At 43.2% G+C, this 23219-nt stretch overlaps 2 protein-coding genes across 3 annotated transcripts in view; both read right to left on the minus strand.

Annotated features, from left to right (window-relative positions):
• Positions 1–23219, minus strand: part of LOC147706908 (mechanosensitive cation channel TMEM63A-like) — a 926114-nt gene that overhangs the window by 551477 nt on the left and 351418 nt on the right. The window lies entirely within an intron of this gene.
• LOC147706910 (mechanosensitive cation channel TMEM63A-like) overlaps positions 1–23219 on the minus strand; it is a 403911-nt gene that overhangs the window by 29321 nt on the left and 351371 nt on the right. For both annotated transcript variants that reach the window (XR_015296601.1, XM_086926170.1), the window contains exons 17-21: positions 16342–16407; positions 12736–12898; positions 8383–8488; positions 5475–5642; positions 2854–2969 (exon numbers count right to left, since the gene is read on the minus strand). Coding sequence is in view for 1 of the 2 variants with exons in the window: in XM_086926170.1 (XP_086782296.1) it covers positions 2854–2969; positions 5475–5642; positions 8383–8488; positions 12736–12898; positions 16342–16407 (619 nt within the window). In the remaining variant the exon portion in view is untranslated. The remainder of the gene's footprint in view (positions 1–2853; positions 2970–5474; positions 5643–8382; positions 8489–12735; positions 12899–16341; positions 16408–23219) is intronic.

Raw genomic sequence — 23219 nt, forward strand, 5'->3', positions numbered from 1 at the left:
CTAGATCCGAGGATACTAAGTGCACTGTAGGCGGGTTTATCCAAATGCCTCAGTAAACAAGTTGGATTTGAGTTTCTTCCTAAACGGAAGTAAAGTGTTTTCCCTGCGCATAATGTCTGGGAGCTTGTTCCAGATCTGGGGAATCACAACTGAGAAAGCCCGCCCCCCCATGTAGCTCTGTTAAAGCGTGGGCAGGCCAGCAAACTAGCCTCAGAGTACCGGAGGTAACATCCAGGCATGATGGGCTTCAGGCGATCCTTGATATATTTGGGCGCTACTCCATATTTTGCTTTATGTGCAATGCACAGACCGTTGAACCTGACCCTCTGCTTGATAGGGAGCCAGTGTAACTGTTGTAGCAGGGGGGTGGCATGTGCTCTTCTTGGCAGTTTAAAGATCAGCCTTGTCGCATCATTTAAGACCACCTGAAGTTACCCCAGGAGTTTTTGTATATTGCATCACCGTAGTCCAGTCGTAACAGGATTAGGGCCGTCACAACGGTACGCATGGTAAAAATGACAACAGGGTTCCGAGCATCCGGAGTTGCCGAATCAGGCCTGTGCAGCTCCCCACTACAGCTGACACACAATTGTTTAGGGTTAGCTTGGTGTCAAGCTTCATGCCCAGACTATTCACTGCTGGCACTGGTATTGGGGTGGTGCTAAGCTCTTGGGGCCAGAAGAGGCTTGACCAGGGTGAGGCCCCTGTAGTGTGAGGAAGCACCTCGGTCTTATCCAGGTTTACCTTGAGTGAATTGGAGGTCATCCAGTTCATGGTGAGCCGGAGGATATTCTGGACATTGAGCTGTGCCTGGGGACAGTTATCAACTTGTACAATTAACTGGATGTCATCAGCGTAGTTAAACACCTGACAATCTAATTTTGCCAGTGCTTCTACCTATGGCTGGAGGTAAATATTAAATAGCAACGGAGAGCCCTGTGGAACCCCCCCAGCGCAAAACACCCTGCCTGGACCTACATTCTCCTAGTTGGACCTTTTGAGACCGATTCTACAGGAAGGAGGTAATCCATTGGAGGACCGTTCCGGTGACTCCCAGCCGTCAGACACAGGCCAGTAGCTGCGAATGGTTCACTGTGTCAAATGCGGCTGAGAGATCTAATAAGATTAGTGCAGAGGGATTCTTATTAGCAGCTGCTAGCCTCAATTCATCCAGCACAGAGAGCATCACCAACTCAGTGCTTTTGTGGGCCCTGAATTCTGCCTGCCATGTGTGTAACAGCTGATGCTCTTCCAAGAAGGACGAGAGAACACTGAGCACATGTTGCTCAAGAACTTTGGCCAGGAAAGGAAGCCTGGAAATGGGTCAAATTGTTTTTTAATTGGTGATGTCTGCCCCAAATTTTTCGGCAGCGGCATCACCATGCCCTTCTTAAATTTGTGAGGTACCTTCCCTGTAGCCAAAGAGAGATTTAATAGATACAACACTTCTGGCTCTACTGCCGGAATGACCCTTTTAAGCACCAAAGGGGGGCAGGGATCTTCTAGTGACCCGGATTTTACTTTGGCCACAATATGTGCTAGACCGTTTGAGTCAAGTGCCGGGAAGGTTGAGAGAGAGCTACCCAGAGCTACCAAGAAACTCCGGTGATTCCACCACCGATAAATGACAGGGGGTAATACGAGTATGCCTATTTCAGTAATGATATTTTTAACCTTGGCTAGAAAGAAGTCCTGTACCTTTTCAAAGTCAGCTTGATTAGAGACCGCCCTTTGTTCTCTCATACGTTAAAGGTCTCTCTCTGAATGTCTGTAGCCTCCCTAACCCTCCCTTCATAGTACACGGATTTGGATCTGATGATTGATTTTTTGTAGAGGGCTAGTTTTGCCTTATACTTTTCCTGGAATTCTAGGTCGTATGATTTCCGCCAGTGCCTTTCGCATTGATGGAGAGCCTGTTTTTCTCCTCTTAGTTCTTGCGTGTAACTGGGGGCACCCTTCATACTGTTAGTTACCCTTGCCCTTTGCGCAGGAGCCACCATATCGAAAGCTGTCCTTAACCTAGAAGTCAGTCTTTCGTACACCAGGTCCGGATCCCCGGACTGTGATTCTGAGTGTACCGTCTCATTTAGTGCTTCCTCAGCTTGGCGTCCTCTATCTTGCACCAATTCCGTGCTGACCTCCAAACTGTGGCTAACCTTTTTAGTATCTGGAGGTGACAAAGGTGATGTGACACCGCTTTAGAAAACTCTTTATAAGTAACTAATTATAAAAGTGTTGCAATATTAAATACACACTCTATTTTCTAGGTTTTGCAAATATATTTCCCTACACGTTTCCACTTTTGCATAGTCTTACTTACGTTGTTTGGATACCACTCATGGTTCACTTTTTGATATAATTTTTCGTCTCTCTTACATCCTCATGTCAAATGCCAGCTTTAGTGTCATATGTACTATTTTACAATGTTTCCTTTGTTGAATGTTTATTACAAGTCAGCAGATGTGCAAGTTATTCCCATGTTTCAAACAGATGTAGCAAGCTTGGGAGTTTTCCAACACTAATTTACATAAAGTAATAACAGCCATACAGATCATCAACCTCTTAATTTACATCAGAGGCTTTAACAAACTATTAACTTTCATATAAGAAAAAGCACACTAAGCCATTGCTCATGAGAGCTGGAAGATGTGTTTGTCTTTTGCAAATTCATGCAGTGCTACCTCACAATCTTTAAATAAAAAAAAAAAGACCGCTGAGCGTTTTCTTTAGTTTTTAGGTTTTGAATCATTTTTTTTAGGATTATATTACATTTATTCTGAACATGTTACAAATATGCATGATTCTTACCTACTACTTCTAAGAGTAATCCTAGACTGAAAACCAGGTCATTACCTTATAATGAAGTGGGCTCAAGTGCTTAAAACAGCCGAAGCAGGTATAAAATAGGCTCACAAAGATTGTCATCACCAAGACAAGTAATGTAAAGAGTGTTGTGGAGGATTTGAAACCTACAATGAAATGAAAAACAACGGTTAAATAAATATAACGTGAATATTTGTCTTGTGGTTGAGGAATTGCTTCAGCACAATTAGAGCATGGATGAAACTTACAGGCAGATGCATCAAAGAAAATACCGGGAGCAAACTGGCAGATTCTCAGAATCTGGCCGTTTGCTCTCGGTATTTTTGCATTTGGGATGCATCATCCCAAATGCAGAAATCGCAATTTAAGGAATCTCTAAATAGCGATTCCTTAAATTGCTCTTGCATTTAAGGAATCCCAAAATGAGATTCCTTAAATGCAATGCATGAAACCCAAAAGAATAGCGATTTCGCTAACAGGGGAAGCAAATTACCATGAAGTTGAACTTCGTGGTAATTTGCTAAAACTTTGAAAAATGCACTTTTGTGCATTTTTTAAAGTTACATGTTGCGCACACACATGCCCTTAGGGCATGTGTGTGTGTAACATTTGTGCACAGGTCCATTTCAGGGGTGCAACAGGGTGTCCTTTGGACACCCTGGCACCCTTGAAATAGCGGAACATTAGCGATTCGGTAATAGCTAATCGCTAATAAGGAATGGCTTTCCCATTCATTCCTATGGGCCTAAGGCCCATAGGAATGAATGGGAAAGCCATTCCTTATTAGCGATTAGCTATTACCGAATCGCAAATAAGGAATATGTAGGAATCGCTATTAACATTGCGATTCCTACATGCATCCCGTTTTGCGAGTCTTTAATAGCGATTCCTTAAAATTCGCTAATAAGGACTCGCAAAACATAACTTTGATGCATCTGCCAGTTAGTTTTCAAGGTCCACACCCACATAACATCAAAGAGCACTCCACCCCATCCATAGCCTCAGGAGTGCAAGATATAGGGGGCTTAAATAACTTAAATTTAAAAAAGATTATCCAGTAATATAACACCTTCAGCAACTTGAGCTTCAAATAAGACCCATTGTCTGAATTCTTGCCCAGTGAAATAAGAAGAAAAAACAAAAAAAAAGCTACAATTTGGCATTTAAACTGCTATCTATGCTAACAAGTCCTAGACACTGCCATCAACGGACTGAAAACAATGATGCTTGTTTCCGGCCCGAGGAAGACCTGGCTTGGCAGTTCGGCTGGACTGTTCCCATGACGAATAGGGTACAGACTGATTTGCATATGGCTGGGTCTGAACTGGGGTGGCAAAGTGAACTAAAGAATGTTGATGGATTCAACCTAGATCTGTGACTGGGGAGGTGAGTGTCTGAAATGTTTCAGCGCTCCGGCCATCCTCTTGTTGTGTTTGCTTTCTTTTCCTTAAGTTGGCAGGGTATGCCCAGAAGTGGGTCCCTTGCTCACTTTGCCACTGTATTCAAGCTAGCATGGCTGATGAGGGGTGTTACAGTGAAACCAGTCTCCGGATGCTTGTTTCTGCTCCAGGGCGAGACCTGGCTTGGCAGTTTGGGCTGGACTGTTCCTATGAGAAACAGGGTCAAGACTGATTTGCATATGGCTGGGTCAGAGCTGGGGTTGTAAAGTGAGCTAAAGAATGATGATGGATTCAACTAAGATCTGTGACTGGGGGAAAGTGTCTGGAAAGTAGCAGTGCTCCGGCCATCATTTTGTTGTGTATGCTTTGTTAACACATTTAGACAGCAGCATATTTTCTTTTTTCTATTTGTATTCTTTAAATGTATCCTGCATATATTGAGTTTGTGTGTGTTTCAGAGGATGAATGCAAGAAAGAGTGAGTGGATGGATGAATGGATGCATTGAGTGCAAAGATGAATGACAGAGTGCATGTAGAAGCTTATTGAGTGTCTAAAGCCATCAATAAACACAAAAGGTATGCTTATTCGTAAGTCAGACTTACTGGTATTGGCAATGTGAGGGCCCAACAGCTCACCTGATAATTTTTTGATAAAAACAATGACAAAACAAGCACTGAATAAGGCTAAATGTTTGCAGCCAACACCAAACCTATTGACATTGCTAATGCTGGTTTCTTATTAAATTTCAATGTATCAGAAATGGTTTGGATTTTTAAATTGTTAATTCTTTAACTGCATTCCTAGTTGTTGGTTTTGTTACACAAAATAACACACACACGCGCACAGACACACACACACACACGCGCACACACACACACACGCAGGCACACACTAGTCTAGCTTGGCTTGGTTCTCAAGCCAAGCTACCAAAGGTGAGCCAAGCGTACTTTCAAGGGAAACTATTTTACACTTCTGTGTCCTTCTTGTTAGGCAGGGTGGCAGCCGAATCACAGCTCAGGTGAAATTTGACTTCTCTCCCCCATATCCTACCTGTCAGCTTCCCTACAATACAACTTCTGGATATGGATTTTGTGCCATTTTTTCTAGGAATTCAATGAAACTGGTATTCTAGGTCAATGTTTGACATTAGCAATTAAAATGACCATAAGGGCGATGAACATGGTGTTATTTAATATGCTAAAATAACAGCTGCAACAAATTGTGGTAATCTTAAAGCACACATCACTTACCCATTCTGACAAGGGAGAAAAAATATAGCCAGGTGATGCAAAGGATGGGAGCAGCCAGAGCCTGGAGCACTGCACTAAAATGGATGTTTCGCTCCAACGTCGCAGGCAGATAGGCATAGTAGATATTGTGGCGGTCCACCATGTGCTTCAGCAGTAAATACGTAAGGCCTACAGAAACAAGTCACACCTATGAGGATAAACTTCCATCAAATCTTAACAAAATATTTGCGCAGAACACAGTTTCAAAGAGAGATATTGAAATTTCTTGTGTGGCTCTACTTAGAAAATTAGAAACTGGCTGTACAAAAACTCAGAAAATAGCTGATCGGAGTTTCTCAGAGCCTCTCTGACACTTATTGAAAAATCCTACTTGTACCCCTATTGAACATAGATAATAGGGTTCTAATTACAAATACCGGTCTAGTAAAACCAACTAACTTAATCAATATCTATGTTGCAATTACAACTCATTGGTAATAAAGTTACCCAATTGCAGGAACGTGTGGTGTCAATGGAGATGTTGAAAAGTGTTCTTGAATGTATCTGCATGGGGAATGATTTTGTGGAATGAGCCATTTTAATTCAGGGCTTCATCGGCACAACCTCCACCCACAGGTGGGCCTGAGCACCCCAGTGTTCACAGAGTAAGCACCATTGGTGGCAACATTTTCATGATTTATTGATTCACATCATATTTTCCGTGAATGCTCAAAGCTCCAAAACTGTATTAAGCTAATCATCATTTAGAATACAGAATTGTAATATTTTATATGTGAGGTCATGGACAGAAATAATGGGAATTGTAATCTTTAAATAATTCTACAGCACATTGCTGCCATTCGTGAGATGCATCACTGGGGCCTTGAGGAGTAATGCAGCAAATGCACAAGACCGAAGACATACAGCGGTTGTGCAGAGCAGTTATATCTTAGAGTGTCACAGTAATGATGCATGTGTGCAGGACTGGCATTAGGGCTTTTTTTTGTGTATATGTAAGGTGTGTGAGGAACACAAAGTACTCTACTCTAGGCACAGCGAGTAGTAAATACAGATAGGTTAGTCAAGGAAGTATAGGAGGCACAACCTACGTGTTCATTATGAATTCACTTTATTCCTTTAGACGGCTTAGAAGAAAAGCACATTTCCAGGTTATGAGCAGTTTGTTACACAGACTAGGTCATGGTCATGATTTGTTAGCTATACCAAACCACACAGGAGCAAAGAACCCTGTAAGGATTATATGGAGGTGAGTCAAAGTATGCAGAAGGATAAACTTGAGCTTGAGGGGGTTAGGGTGCAAGCTAAGGGAATACAGCCTCAACTTCAGCAACACTGGAAGGGAGCTCTAACAATATGGACAGAAGAAGTGAAAGTACGGTGTGACTAGAGGGACATCTATCCACTTCGAGAAATACGAGACTCATGTTTACTGGTGGAATTTCCCCAGACAAAGTTTGAATATGTCGGTCTTACTCCTCTTCTGAAAGATATGATGTCACGCTGTGTCAGTAGGGAATTCCAGATGGAGATTGCTGCCCCGTGAAGAACTTTTTTCAGAGATTCTTCAGTTATGAATTTAGGAGGTTCCAGTTGTGAAGAGCTTTAGCTTCTTGGGAACCTGGAGCTCCCAATATAATTGGTTGGCTAGGTAGCTAGGTTTTCTTAGGAGGATGGATTTATAAATGAAATATCCATTTTAAAATCTGATCCTTGCCAGTAATGATAACCAGTTACGCTTCTGTAGGATCGATGACGTGGAGTGGAGCACAGTTTTCATTGAAGCAAGAAGGTTGTCTGGATACCAGCCAGGAAGGTCCTACCAGAGTCACATTGGAGGTGCTTTACTCTCTTGGGTGAATGTAGGTAGACATTCCCTGGTTGTGGCATTCTGTTGATTTGATGTATTAAATGCTAGAGTGGGATCATGTTTGATAACTAAAGGTTTTAAAATTCACAACAAGAAAGGGTCGTTCCTTTAAGTTTTAGTTTAAGGGTTAATTTTGTGTCTTCTTTGCCTTTGGATCAGGACATGATAAAGACAGTTTGTGTTATTCAGTGCTGCAATTTTACAAGGCAGAGCTAGGGTGTTTGAATATCCTGAAGACAACACCTCAGAAACTTGGAGGACTCCAGCCCATTTGGAGATAGCACTAAACATCAGTCAATCTGGAGATCACACACATATCACTATCCCAAAGCCAATTCATTACTTTTCTAGCAAATTTCTAGAAATCATAAATTGGTTCAGCTGTTAGTAAACAGAAATGAAGGTATGCCTTCTGCACATCCCGCTATATTTTAGAATCACGATTCCTATTTTACGATATTTTACTGAAAAGAAAAATACACAAACAGAGGTGACTCTTATTCAAATAGGGCAAATGCGGGTAGGCCGGGTGTAAATTATTTTGTTCTTCCTCTTTTGGTATGCCAACATTTTAAAACACAACATTAATCATTGATAATTGCACACAGTTGTAATCTAGAGTTGGTTGGAAAATCACTGCAGATTTGTCTTTAGTGCCTAAATACATACATCAATGTGCCAGTCTCAGCAGCAACCAGACACACATTATTAAATGCTAATAACAGAAAACAAAGGGCCTATTGCATGCTACATTTTTAGGAAATCAAGCACAGTGATACTTTGAACACCACTGTAAATAAATGATAATTGGAAAGCTCATTAAACAGAAACACAACTAGAGAAGCATGCGTAAATTAGTAGCTTGAAATTATTTTTGATATAAGCGAGTGATCCAAATACAAGCTGGGAAACTGGCACACCCAATTGGCCTGGTGTTCTATTAGTGTTAAGTTTATTTTTTCACTATAAGTAAGTTTAAAAAAATATAGCAAGTGCCACTATCCTCTACCAAAACAACTCAAGGTCAAACAATCAACTTACCAAAAGGGGCGATGATCGGACAAACAAGGCTGTATGCCATGATGACTGTAAAGATGCAAAGCATTCGAGCGTACATAGCTCCAAACTCAAACTCGTACGCTTGTTGCTGCAAGAGATAAACAGATATAGGCAATGCAGCTCCTGCAGTCACATATGTAAAATACACCTACAAACTGTGCACTTTGACTAATGTGCCAGAAGATTATACATCCCAAATTAGTAATACGTTTATTTTTTAAGTGTTTATCTGGAGCATACAAAGGTCAGTATATTTACATGCTTCATAAACAAAGATAGTCATTTGTGATTTATTTGACACATTTCTCAATTTGTGATATAAAGTCATTTCATATTCTGAAAATGGGTCATAGATGTGTTTCTTAAAATTGTTATGACTATTATATTGAAAGAGTTGGTTAACACTGTTCTAAAACCAGCTGTGCAATAACAAAATACTGCATTTTCATTGGTCACTATTTAGTCCAGATTTACCAAAGAGAATTACTGCTAAAAGGGGTAGAGAAGTGTCAACGCAGAAAAAACCCTCAAATAGCTGCACTTATTGACTAAGACATGTCTGTGAATTTGAATGATATGAACTGCCTTTCAACCTCCTCTAGATTATGGTACAATTAATCATCTTTAGTGGCACTTAAATATGGTTAGCGGATCAACCCATCTCAGTAGAAATTTCATTCTGCATCAACATCTCACTGTTTGCGTTACCTTCGAAACCAGGATTCTGCTGTGGAAGTACGAAAAACAATCGGTCTTCATCTCAGAAGCATCGAATGTTGGGTTGGCTTTGCCAAATTTTGAACTTGTGACTTGCAGGTCACATTAGGGGTCATCTCGGTGAAGTTATATCATTTATTACATAAAATATCTATGCGGTTCACTGTGTTTATGACAGGCCACTAAACGAGTCAAGATGTGTCAGATCCCAAATCATTTGTAAACGGAAGACACTTTCTCAAAAAAACAGTGCAAAGCTTAATAGACCAGTTTGTAATATAGCTGATGCATTGATTCCTAAAGCCCTAATTGAGTGTAAGTCTTGCAATATTGTGTTTAAAACATGATAACTTCTTTTGATTCATGGCTGACTTGGGAATATGAGGGAGGTCACATATGAGCTACAATCTTACAGTAAAACATCTGATTCCGAATTCTTTTTGTATTGGCTTTAATTCCTACTTTTGGTGTGTGCTTTTATTTTGGATGTACAGAAATCATAAATGTTGTACCTAGTTTTAAGCACAATGGGGACTGTATTTAGACTAGTTCACAAACTATAACACTCATTCAAACTAGAGTTAAGTATTCTTTGAAATAGTAAGGTTATGACTAGCAAATTCACTGTCATTTTAGTACCATGTTTACAATTTCCGTTGATTATAAGTACCTGTACTTGGTTTAAAAAGTGCACTGAATTGTCCTCTAGAGCATCAAACTTGAGCCTGGTGCTGGACTACTGATGTAATAAATGAGTAAGGAAAAATCACCTTCATAGTGATTCTAGCATGTTCAGTGTTTTCTTTTACTCCTTCACAATTGTTTGGGAATGCCTAAAAAAGCTTCTCCAAAAAATACACTGTGTCCATAAGAACTTTAAAAGGCCCGACCTGCAGCACTCTGTCAAATTTGGAAAATAAATTCAAGTTGTTATTTGGAACACAAGAGAGGAACTAAGAAGAAAGAAATACTCATAAATAAAGTGGACTTTAAGGACCAGCACACAAAATGCGTGGAAATCTGATGAAATTCCTTTTGGAATAACTTTTGCAGAATAAAATATCCATGAGAGTTAGATAGATTGCTTTTTTAGGAGCTGTTCTTAGATGGTATACTACAAAGAATACAAATAACATGTTGGTATATAAATTGTGATATGATGTAATGTGCAAGATGAAAAAGGCTTGCCCTGCTAAATGGTATGCTTTACTGCATGTTTAAAGAATATTATTGACACAAGAGGTAGATATTTCAAACAGGCTGAGAAGTGTAACACCACTCTAATAAATTGAAGTTTTCTACAATGGTGAAGAGTATATTTTTTTCTGACTGATAAAAAAAACTCAGATTAAAGCAAAAGTCACAAACAATTTTAAGGGTTTTCAGACTGAGCCGTCATCCTGCGACTTTTCTGATTTGTCTCCGATTATCACAACTCTCACTTGGTATTTTTGCTTAATTTAATACCCTTATTGCAAGTTTCCTGACCTTTAAATTACATTCTCCCATGGAAGGCCACAATGCTGGACCAAGTTCTTACCACACAGACCAGTAACCATTAGTTCTTGTGGCAAAGGCCATCTTTGCCTAGAGAAATCCTCAGGCCTGCACGCAGACCAAAGGGCGAAACACGTGTTGGCTGGCCCTTTTCCTTCTGAACATAGCAACAATATTGATACAGAATATACATCCATAATAAATCTACGTATTAAAGTGATGCAGCATCTGTCTATATTTCAAAATTAAACATTAAGGGATTCGTCTTGAATAGCCTGCACATTTGCACCTTGTCTACCCAATTCAAAATAATTTTAAATGAATACCCTGAAAGCAAAAAAAGGGCTGCTACTACCAAAAAGCCTTTGAGAACATTCCGGGAGTAGAGTTCAGCTTGAAGTTTAGATAACTGTATTGATAATTTTGATTTGGATTATAAATCTTAGAAACCAACTATACTTTTGAAAGAGATGTTGGAGTAAGCTTCACTGAGACCTACATGGTATGCGCCAGAAAGACCATGTAAAAGTTCTTAGTCAAAAGAAACAAGTTTATGTTGTAAAGATTCAATATTGCCTAATGCACCTAGTCTGCTTGGGTACAAGAAAGTATTGTAGAATTCCTTTAGGTACACGTCTTATCTACAGAGCCCTAAGACTCCAGCAGTCTATAAATAAATGCACTCCAGGACAAGGACCTGTTTAATTGAATCCTTATTCTCTTCTCTTTTAAAGTGCTTCATGGTTGTCAACTCATCAACATGCCATGGGTAGGGGAAGTGACAACATGCATCCTTTGAACCTGAGGTACACATGGCTGATCACTTATCCGACCCATAGCCCCAGGATTGGCTTGTGAGGAGTTACAGAAAGGTAAAAGATTTTAAACTACAGAAAGTAAACAGGGAGCTTTAAGCCCTGCCTACTTTCTGTCTCTAATGCTGCCTTCTTCACCCCAGAGCCTGGGCAATGTAAGGGGTACAAAGAAACACTACCTGCCTACTCATAATTGGCAGAAGATTAAGGAAGAATTAAACGACACCAGAGGTATTCTCTGAAAAAGAATTCGAATAAGGGAAGGATTCATTCAGCACACTGAAAAATGTCACCTCTCCCCTCAGGCCACAACAAACATTGTTTTACCATGATAAATTAAGACTCAGAACGAACAACAGGAAATCCCACTTTGCATGTGTGACTCTGGTCTAGCTGGAGGCCTGTGCCAAGAGTTGTTCTTCTGCCCAGAACTCAAAGAGCTGACAAGCAGGCCATGCAGATTATATCATTAGCACTAAGAAATACATTTATTTAAAAAAAATAACTAATAGTGATGAAAATTAAAAATGTATCAGAATAATTCATGTTGTGTCACAGTAAGGGACAAGGTTGGGGTTAAGAGTACAGATTAAGGTGAAGGTCATGTTCAAATTCGGAATAGGGTCAGGGTCCTGATTAGGAGTAGAGTAGAGGTCAGATGTAAAAGTAGAGTTATTTTTAATTTATTTAATTTATTTTTGTTTAATTCATTTAACATATTTTCCAATGAAGCCAATTTGTAAACATGTTTTGCATAGTTAATATTTTATTTCTTTTGTTTTTAATTATTGCAACAGATTTGAAGAAAAATGTTGCTAATTCCCATAAGGAGACAAAAATATAATTATCTGAAGATAGATGGACAGAGTTTGGCTGTATAGCGAAAGTAGAAAGCATATGTAGCTAAATTTCACTCCCTACAAAATTAGCCAGCAAGAGGAATGTTACCATCTTAACAGCCCAGAGACAAATTCAGCCCAGGAAATGAACGACTTGAATAAACATTTACCAGGGAAATAGATATATGAGAATCGTTCAGAAGTGCGATAAAAGCAATATTCCTAAATCCAATTTAGAAGCTTCCACCTTTCGAAAAGGAGCAAAAACATTGTTTATAAAATTAATATACTAATCTGTCCCATTTCAGTCCACATACTAGACTACCCCTTTTCATTCTATGTTAAAAAGTAATTATGGCGCAATTCTTCATCATTATAAATTGTCAATATGTATTCTAGAGTGCTTTTACACTGAAAGCCCCAAACAAGGTGACCTGTGTGATTATTTGGTGAACCTTTGCAAATACCTGCTTAACGTTTCGTCGCTCCCCTGCAGACCTGGCCATTATTATTAGAAAGGTGTACTTGAGGAGTCCAGGTAAACGCAAGAGTTCCATCCCATTCCCGATGAAGGCTGCAGCAATCACATAGTTGACGAAGAAAGCTCCCTGGTCCGGCAGAAAAACACAGCTGAAGACAGGCAAAGAACACATCAGTAAACCACGCGGGCAAACTGAGGCAAAACTCAAGAACAGCCCAACTGAAGGATGCAGGCATGCAGAGTGGTCAATATGGGTTCAGTTTCACAGTGATCTGTAAACTAGCAGATCCAGATTTTAAGCGATCTAGAAACACAACCAGACAGACAACATACTCCAGGGGTGTATGTGATTTTCAGACAGAAGCCAATGGGCCTTGGCTGAAAGGAGAGGGTCGGGGATCTGGGAATCGTACCAGTGAACTAAAAGAAGCGGGGCAACCAAGACTCTAGGAAATTGTTTTAGAAGGAACTTAAGAAGCAGGGCAACCATTACAAAAAAAAAAAAAAAGAAGCAGGGCAACCATGATCCAAGGAAATTGTTGCAGAAGGAACCTAATACAGTGTTAATGACAATATATAAACTATACAGTCATGACATTTCTAGTACGGTACTACCGCCCCACCTTCCTTCAGTAGGATTAGCTACAATCTTTTCACTCAAGAGCTCGTTCGATAACTATCAGTTAAGGACTGCAGGCAAAACATTGCGTGTTCGGTTTCTGGTTCTTCCAATGTATGATCTGAAGCACATCTAATCTTCCACCCACAGTGGCGTGAGCTAAATTAGGAGTATTTACAAACCTTTCGGTATGCAGTGTACGCCATAAAAGTAACTTCTATTGTTACTCACATTCTACCCATGCTAAATACCAGGGTTTCTGCTATTTAGAGCTGCAACATTTTCCTCAAATTTTGGATAAATAGTAAGGTTCCTATGTTCTACCAAATATTCCACTTAAGAAATACTGACCTGGTATTTATTTCTCAGCAAAGAATTTCTGAAAAGACCAACCAGCTAGAAGATCTGTAGCCGGTGCTTAATTTGCAAAAGTATAAGTGCCAGGGACCAAAGTTTTACTCATAAGCCCGCAATCAGCATACTGAATGCCAGAGGTGCCGAATACCAAGGCTGTGTAGGCTTAATTCCATCTCATGTCTGGTTCATCCAACACCAGACACTCCCTGTCCCTTTACCTCACTCTTTCAGTTTTCTTTTCCTTGTCAATGTTTTTCAGTGTTCTTCTTCCTCCTCCTTTCTCTCTTGTGTTTTTCTCTCTTGCTCTGATACAAAGTCTGGTGAGGTAAACGAAGGGCAGTTTCCCATAAAATGAGTGTCAGTAGCCTGCACCTGCACTGGTTCAAATGAAGCCCCGTATGTAGCCCAGTAATATCAAGGGATTTGACTGCTCTGATTTTGGAAGCAGATGTCAAATCTTGGCAGGAGCAGATCTACAGAGATAGATCTGCAGCTATCCTGCTTAGAACATGTCTAAACGGAGGTAGAGTGTGTTTCTTCAGTTAGAGGATTTTGAAACCATATATAATGCCTTTTATCATTTAGCCAAGTTTGTGCACTGATTTTTTGATCTGGTGCATCAATATTTTAGACTCACTGCAGTGATGTACAACTGTGCTGGCCATCTGCTAGTCTCCAACTCACATGGAGTGCACATTTTCGAAATGGGTGGGTGTGGCAGTAGTTTCCCATTTAGTTACACATGAAAATAAAACAAATTCAGCAATGGCAGACCAAATGTTCGTTCTGTCCTCACCTCCAAGCTCTCCTCCTCTTCTTTGCCATTTTAAAGTAGTAAAATAGAGATTCAATCACAATCGTACGCACTGAGTCAAGGTCCAGATGTCATGGTGTCTGGTGTAATCCTGTTTGGGGTATAGCTCTCAATTAGCTGGGTGACCTTTACTCAAAGGGTTACCATGACAGCTGGACCCATCTCACACTGTTTACCAGTTGTTCTGATCTAGACACCAATTCCACTCTACTTTCAGCCATCGCAAGGAAAACTAGTACACAATGCTCTACATTTTTCTAAAAACATGCAGCAGTGTTGACTACCAAGTCTTGGCATCACCATCACTAACTGGTCACTCACCAAAGTAAGATAAGCCGGAGAAGCCCAAACAAGCCTCTGGATTAAGGAAGTTCAAGTGCTTCTTTTGCTGCAGATGAAAATACTCTCAGGAAGTGGTCAGCAGACTACTGCCACTGCCCATTTTTAATGAGTCCTTTGACACTTTTTGTTATAGAAGGAAGGACTGACCATATACCACAATAATCCCATTAGGCCAAAGACTGTCATTCATGCAGCTATCTTGATAGCAAACAAACAGCTAATCAATATTTACAGGAATAGATCTGTCTAGTATGTCTTCGACGTGTAGCGATCACCAAAACAAATACAAATAACAAATAGCATTTTGCCCGTAAAGTTAGAAGTGGGTGGGGAATATCTGGCACCTGGAGCTGAGAGCTTAAAGACCACAGTGTAGGTGGCATTCACAGACTTGGTCTAATTCTTTTACTCATAATACATCGGTCAACTAATATACAAGGCTGTTAACTGGAAACGTCATCTTGTGTTAAAAAGGTGCTTATTTGGTCCCCTGGGTTTGGCTTTTGTAACCAGTGTACAGCACAAATTGTATTATTTTGGGGTAAAAGGCACAATGCATGGTTTGAAGACAAATTATTAGCTATGGTTGTGTTTCATCTTTCCTTTTGAGATTTCTTGCTAAACTTTGGTTTGCATTTGTGTTTGTATGACACACTGCTGACATGTATGTTGCTCTGAGTCCCAGTTAGCCAATAGTAGCTTTAGCTTCATGTCTACAGTCTTTAAATCATTATTCTTGCTACATTTAAAGTCTCAGCCGAGACTGTGGTTATTCCTGTTCGAACATGCTGTCTGTCCATGCCCTGGATGAGATGGCCCCTCTTATCAGATTGACCATTAAATTAGCTTGAAAAAGTTTACAGGGCATTTGCAGCTATGCAAAATATTTGGTGAGCTGGGCAAGTAATTACAGAAACTGGTTACAAAGTCCCCATCAGAAGAGGAGGGCTGGTCAAACACACAAGACACCATAATCCTACAAAGCCCAGTTGGAAGGCTTTTAATCCTATACAGATACCCTGGTATATATTAAGGGGTCTATTCACAAAAGAAGTAATAAAACTAGATTTTATTTTCTTTTTTAAAGAATCTTTGCACAACTGTAGCATTACTAGTGTCTGGAATCTACAAAGACTTAGCTGATAATTTGTTAGAATTGCAGGAAGAAGGAAAGGGAAACCTAGAGAAGATATTAGAAAAAAAATCTAAAGATTAAGTAAAACAAGGAAGAAAACATAAAGCAAGGTTTAAAGTTCATTAGGTCCATTTGACGCAACAATTAAAACATTTTTACAGGAGTTTGGGTCTTGACTACAATCTTTTTCATCTACCTCCATAGTGAATGAAAAGGAGATGCACTTTATCTACAGCTGTAGAAAGAAGTATTGAGCATCTACATACACATCAATGCATTAGTGATACTAAGGAACTAGTTCACGGCCAACAGGATAAATACTTACTCCAACCTGACTGGGTTACTACTGTCCGTAGATTTATCAAACAGCCAGCGAAAAAAGAAAGCCAAGCTAAAAAATAAAGAAAAAAGAGAGAAACCAATGTTATTGTGAGCAGGTATTTGTAGAAAACATTATTTTTGCTGTATTGTACATGACAAGTGTGAGAGATTGTTATTGTAATAATCTTATTTAAATATTTTATCATAAAATTCCCGATTCTCCTCCTTACCAGGAAAGCTAAATCTAAAAGAAACTATACATTTGAGAAAAAACTGTGAACTATCAGCGAAACACCACAAAATTACAATTCAGATTCAGCACATGGTACATAGAGTTTAGGGATCATTCTCTTTAAATAGAAAAAAGGATTCTGTAGGTTATTAGACAGAACACAATGTCTCAATCTCTGAATGACACAGATGTTACAGTTTTAAGAAATAAATTGCACTCCTGGCCTTTAATTTGCACCACAAAGGTCTCCTCAACCAACAGTATTTTCTATTCCTTGACAAATGAATGAAGTTGTATCAGCCACTGTAGACTATAATGCCAGGAGACAAATGCTGCTATGGACCTATTTATTGAGCCCTATTTTAGCAGTGTTTATGGGGTCTGTGTTAGCTGTATTTCACATTTGTCGACCACACCAACCCCATAAGGGTAGGGAGATATTTGCATTCCGTATGTGTAAATGATGTGTACAAGACCCACACTACTCCTTCCTTCAGTGTGGCACCCTTGATAGGCCGATGCACAGTGCTGGGATAGGCTCCGTCCTCAATAATATGGAAGAAAAAAGTCCCTTCTTCATTAGGGAGTAAACACTCACCTCGACTATCATTTCTTAAAAACATACTTTTATTACATCTACTTCAAACGGATGATCCAGGAGATCAGCGCCAGAGATCCTTTTCATAACGATGAGGAAACATTTTCCTTCCTACCAGCTAGACCAGGTACAATTTTTTGCCTCCAAATCTAAGATTTGTGTATGCTGATTTTTTTAATCCACTGTTTATAGCAGGCAATGTAATAACCGTATAATTGCCACTTCAATTTTCATTTATACTAATTGTATGTGATTTTTTTAAAATAATTAATATATTTAGTGTAATACTGTATACATTTTTTAAGCTATTTTATACAAATAGCTTTTGTTATCCTTCAGAAGGATCAAAAACATCCAATAAATGAAATGAAAAGGCAGAATTCAAAATGGGATAGTTATTACTGCTAACAGTGGATTTCGAAAAGGTTTTCACAAGTAAATGTAAAATAGTTCATTTTCTACAATACCTACAAACACAAGGGGGAAGAGACGTCCTTAAGAGGTATTCTTCTGTCCTATCTATCAATTACTAAACACACAGTAAAGAGAAGAAATGCGTTACTTACCTGTAACAGCAGTTATCCAGTATTGGTGTCTTTCATAGATTCACATGCCTGAATCATTCCCCGTCGCCGAGACGGGAGCCTCCGGTACATAAAAAAGTAATGTCCTAAGGACATACATAGAGAATATAGGCCGAAGGGCCTCCCCTTTTGGGGCCTTTCCACGTCCTTATGTAAAAGGACCGAACTCTCATCGGTAGCCAATCAGCTCCGACCTCCCTCTAGAACCTTCCCGGGAGGAGCCTCCGTCCCTCAGATTTTCGTACGCACCCAGCTAGGGTGTCGCAATGTAGACCTAGAGGTACGCGAGTCCTTACCGGGGAGGCGGGAGGGTTGCATGTGAATCTATGAAAGACACCAATACTGGATAACTGCTGTTACAGGTAAGTAACGCATTTCTTATCCAGTATTTGGGTGTCTTTCATAGATTCACATGCCTGAATCAGAGTAGCCAGCAGTTATACATGCATAGTGGTAAAGCACATTCCCACATCTAGCAGGCCTGCATAAATTACAGACCATGAGAGAAACATGGTAATATACAGTCATGCATATAGCAGAGAAAACCATGAAGAATGTGCATACATGAGAGAAACATGGTAATATACAGTCATGCATATAGCAGAGAAAACCATGAAGAATGTGCATACCTGGATGGCGGGACGAGGTAAGGCTCACCTTATTGGAAGAGATGGCGCAGCACCGCTTGTCCCACTGCAGCGTCCTTCTGCAGTTCGATGTCCAGGCAGTAGTGCTTGGAAAAGGTATGTGGGGACTTCCATGTCGCCGCTCGGCAGATGTCCAGGATCGTCACTCCAGCGAAGAGCGCCGCTGACGTTGACATCGCTCTGGTCGAGTGGGCAGCCACTCGGTCTGTCAAAGGCCGTCCGGCCTGATCATGGCAGAAAGCAATTGCTGAAGAAATCCAGCGTGAGATGCTCTGTTTTGTCAAGGGCAACCCCATGCGCGGGTTGCTGTAGGCTACAAAGAGTTGAGAAGACTTCCTGACCTCTTTGGTCCTGTCCAAGTAGAATTTGAGACACCTTTTCAGGTCCAAGGAATGCAGCGCCCTTTCCGCTGCTGTTGAAGGGTCCGCAAAGAACGACTTGAGGACAATTGGTTCGTTCAGATGAAAGTCTGACGGCACTTTAGGAATGAATTTAGGGTTGGGCCTGAGTACCACTCGGTCGTGCCTGAATTGGAGATACGGTTCCTGAATGGACAGCGCCTGAAGTTCGCTGACCTGTCTGGCTGACGTCAGGGCTAGCAGGAGAGCCGTTTTCCAGGAAAGATGTTTGAGCGAGGCCCGGTGTATGGGCTCGAATGGGTGTTTCATTAGTTGGTTGAGCACCAAGTTCAACTGCCAGGTAGGAGGGACTTTCCGAGGCCTCGGAAAGGATCTGTAAAGCCCCTTCAGAAATTGCTTCACCAGTCGACTGGACCAGAGGGAGGGTCCCGATGGGGTCCTGGTGAACCTAGAAATCGCAGCCAGATGAACCTTAATGGAGGCGTGAGCCAGCCCCGATTGAGCCAGGTGTAGGAGGTACGGTAGCAGCTGTACTGGGGTGACCCGGAGGGGGTGTAAGTCTTGTTCCGAACACCACAAGCAGAACCTCTTCCACTTCAGCGAGTAGGTCTTGGTCGTGCTGCCCGCCCTCGCTTTGGCTAGTACTGCCCTGCAGTCCTGCGGTATATCTAGGTCTCCGAACTCACGGTGCTCAGGAGCCAGGCCGATAAGTTGAGCGAACGGAGGTTCGGGTGGTGTACTTGGCCTCCGGACATTGTCAAGAGGTTCGGGTGTTGTCGCAGGTGAATCGGGGGCCTGATGGACAGGCGAAGTAGATCCGAGAACCAATGTTGTCTCGGCCAGTACGGAGCAATCAGTATCAGCGTGCACGGTTCCGTCCTCATCTTCCGGAGGAGCCTCGGTATCATCGGGAACGGAGGAAAAGCGTACGCAAACACGCTGGACCAGCCGATGGAAAAGGCATTTCCCAGCGACCCCCGTTGGGGATGCCAGCTTGCGTAGCTTCGGCATTTGGCGTTCCCTGCCGTCGCGAAGAGATCGATCCTCGGGGTGCCCCATTGTGAGAAGACGTGGGCCACCGTGTCGTCGTTGAGTTCCCATTCGTGGGAGAGAGAGGTCTGCCTGCTGAGGGCGTCCGCGATAGTGTTGTCCTTCCCTGGAACGTACTCCGCCTTGAGGGAGAGGCCGTGCGCCACCAACCAGTTCCAGATTTTTTGTGATTCTCGTGAGAGAGAGAGAGATCGCGTTCCCCCTTGTTTGTTCAGGTAGTGCATCGTCGTGGTGTTGTCTGTTTTGACGAGCACAGGGGAAGTGCCGATACGTGGCAGGAAGGCCTGTAGAGCCAGAAACACTGCTCTCAGTTCCAGGAGGTTGATGTGTAGTTGTTTCTCCTGGGCGTCCCATTTGCCGCTGACTCGAAGGTCCAACAGCACTGCGCCCCAACCTTCCAGTGAGGCATCGGTCGTGATGACCAGTGGTGCCGGCGGCAGGAGGAACTGCAAGCCGGCCGTCAGGTGTGTCTTGTTTCTCCACCACAGAAGGGCCTTTATGATGGCCGGTGTGACCGTGATAATGTCGTCGAATGAGCCGGAACACTGTTTCCATTGTCTCGCCAACGCCTCCTGCAGGGGGCGCATGCGGAGCCTGCAGTGCGGTACGAGGAGAATGCATGAAGACATCATCCCTAGCAAGGATGTGAACGTCCGGACCTTGATGCGAGGCTTCTTGGCCACCGCCGCGGCCAGAGACAGTATTTTGCTGATCCTGTCCTCTGAGGGGAAAGCCTTCGCGCGCTTCGTGTCCAGGGTCGCCCCTAGGAAGGTGATCCTCGTCGATGGAGTAGTGCATGATTTTTTGAGGTTGATCGTCAGACCCAGCTGTTGGAAAAGAGCGCTGCAGGCGTTGAAGGAAGCCAACGCGTCCTCCGGGGAAGGAGCCTTCACCAGCCAGTCGTCCAGGTAGGGGAACACCTGGTGACCCCTTTGTCGGAGGAAGGCTGCCACTGGCGCCAAGCACTTCGTGAAGATACGTGGGGCAGATTTGAGGCCAAACGGCAAGACCTTGAACTGGTAATGTCTGCCCGCTATTTCGAACCGTAGGTATTTCCTGTGCCTGACGAGGATGGGGATATGGTAGTAGGCGTCCTGTAAGTCCAGGGAGACCATCGAGTCTCCTCTCTCCAGTGCTCCCAGGATCTCCTGGATTGTGACCATCCGGAAGGATTGACTCTTCAGGAAGGCGTTGAGCGCCCGGAGGTCTAAGATCGGCCTCCACTTGTCCCCTTTCTGTTGGACTAGGAAGAAGTGGGAATAAAAACCCTTCCCCTTCTGAAACTCCGGGACTCTTTCGATGGCTCCTTTGACCAACATGGCGGAGACTTCCTGGAGAAGGAGGCGCAGGTGTCTGTGGGCACGCTTTAGCGGAGGGGTGTTGGGAGGGGTGTTGACCAGTTCGAGGGGATGTCCAAATTGAATTAGTTGTAGTACCCACCGATCCGTAGTGATTTTTTGCCAATTGTGGAGGAAGTGGGTCAGTTTTCCCCCAATTCGAAAGGATTGAGACGGTGGTGGGACTGGCTGGAGTAAATGGTCACTGGCGGCCGCCAGTGCCCTTCTTGGCGGATTTGCCTCTGAAGGACGATCTCCCATAGGATGACTGTCGGGACTGTTGTTTTTGTTGGGGCTGGTTCCTGTTTCCGTAGGAATAGGACGACCGGTTTTGGTAGGAACCTCTGTAGGAGTACTGACCTCTGGAGCGGCCCCCTCGAAAGGATTGGTTCCGGGACTGGAGGGAGCCCAGAGCCCTTGCCGTGTCGGTGTCCTTTTTGATGGCCTGGAGTGCCTCGTCTATCTTCTTCCCAAAGAGGAATTGACCATCGAACGGCATGTCCAGCACCTTAGATTGGACCTCCTGCCGAAAAGACGTCGCTTTGAGCCAGCCTTGGCGGCGGAGCACGGCTGCCCCGGCCAACTGGCGGAATCCCGTCATGGCTGCGTCGATGGCGCAGTCGATAATTTCCGCCGCGGAGTTTTGTCCTTCTGCTAGAAGAGCTTTCACCTCGTCCTGGACCGTGGCCGGCAGGCCTTGCAGATAGGGAGCTATGTCTTCCCATAGCTGGCGGTTGTAGCGGCCAAGGAGGGCGATGGAAGTTGCCACCTTGATGGACATGGCGGATGTGGTGGAGAACCTCTTGCCTATGGTGTCCAGCTTCCGTCCTTCCTTGTCCGGGGGCGCAGACAGCGGCGAGGAGGGGTTGCGGGATTGTTTTTGGGCCGCCTGAGTGACAACCGAGTCCGGTTTGGGGTGGCCGGTCAGGCAGGCAGGTGCGGAGTTCGGGGCCTTATATTTTTTGTCTAGGCGCGGAACCACCGCAGGCACCGAAGCAGGCGTGAGCATCAGCTTCTTGCCCTGTTCCCATAGAAAGTCTATAAGAGGAATAGACTTGGCCGATTTCTGGGTGTGCTCTTTGAAATCATGGAGGAAGCATTCCGTTTCCGCGGATTCCACTGCCATGTGAAACCTCCTTGCAGCTCTGTCCACCAGTTTGTGGAAACCTCCCACGTCCGCCGGTTCAGAGTGGCGCGGTCGCGGGGATGCCGGGGTAGATGAATGGTGTGATGACGCAGCATCGGCATCTTCGTCTCTGTGGTCCGAGGCGACGTCTTGCACCTCGCCTTCCTCTAAGTCCGTCTCATCCTCCTCGCTGTCCGATGAGTCCACCGCCTGGGTTTGCGGTCGGAGTTGGCTCCGAGGACGGGCCTGGGGAGCGGAAGGGTGCGAGGCCGACGGTTGCGCTTGGGTGACCGGTACCTGGGCACCGCTATCTGCGTCCGGGAACCGTTGTTTATAGTCCTGCACCAGGGATTTCAAATCGTTGACCAGAGACAGTGGCAAACAGATCATCGTGGTGTTCACCGTGTCGACGTTCAGGGAGCTGCCTTGATACATAACTTCGTCCTGGGTCTCGTGGACGTCCTGGTGTTCTTCGTGAACCTCCTGTTCTTCGTCTGACTCCTCACTCTGGAGTGTTTCCTGTTCTTGCTCGGTTGCCAACTCCACCGTTGGGCGAACCGAGTGCGTCGGAATCGAGTAAATAGAGACTTCGACCAATCTCGATTCTTTCCAAGATGGCGCCGGTGTCTCTTCCGACGACGTGCGTGAAGATGGCGCCCCCGCCGTGTGTGTTGGTGATTTGGGCACCTCCGTCAGGGTCAACGGCATCAAATTTTGCGGGGATAAGGGTTTCGCCGCCTTACTGATGGCGGGGCCTTGGACTTGAGATACCTTTGTCGAAGGTGTGCTCTTTGAACTTGACTTCGACGGTTTAGGAGACGAACTTGACTTCGACGTCTTAGGTGACGAGCCTTCGGTATGAGGTGTTTTCGGCGAAGGTGTACCTGTAGATGTAGACCTCTTAGGTGACGAAGAGGCCGCCTTCGTATTGGATGAAGGTTTCAGAGGA

This window comes from Lissotriton vulgaris, chromosome 6, assembly GCF_964263255.1.
Source record: "Lissotriton vulgaris chromosome 6, aLisVul1.2, whole genome shotgun sequence".
NCBI lineage: Eukaryota > Metazoa > Chordata > Amphibia > Caudata > Salamandridae > Lissotriton > Lissotriton vulgaris.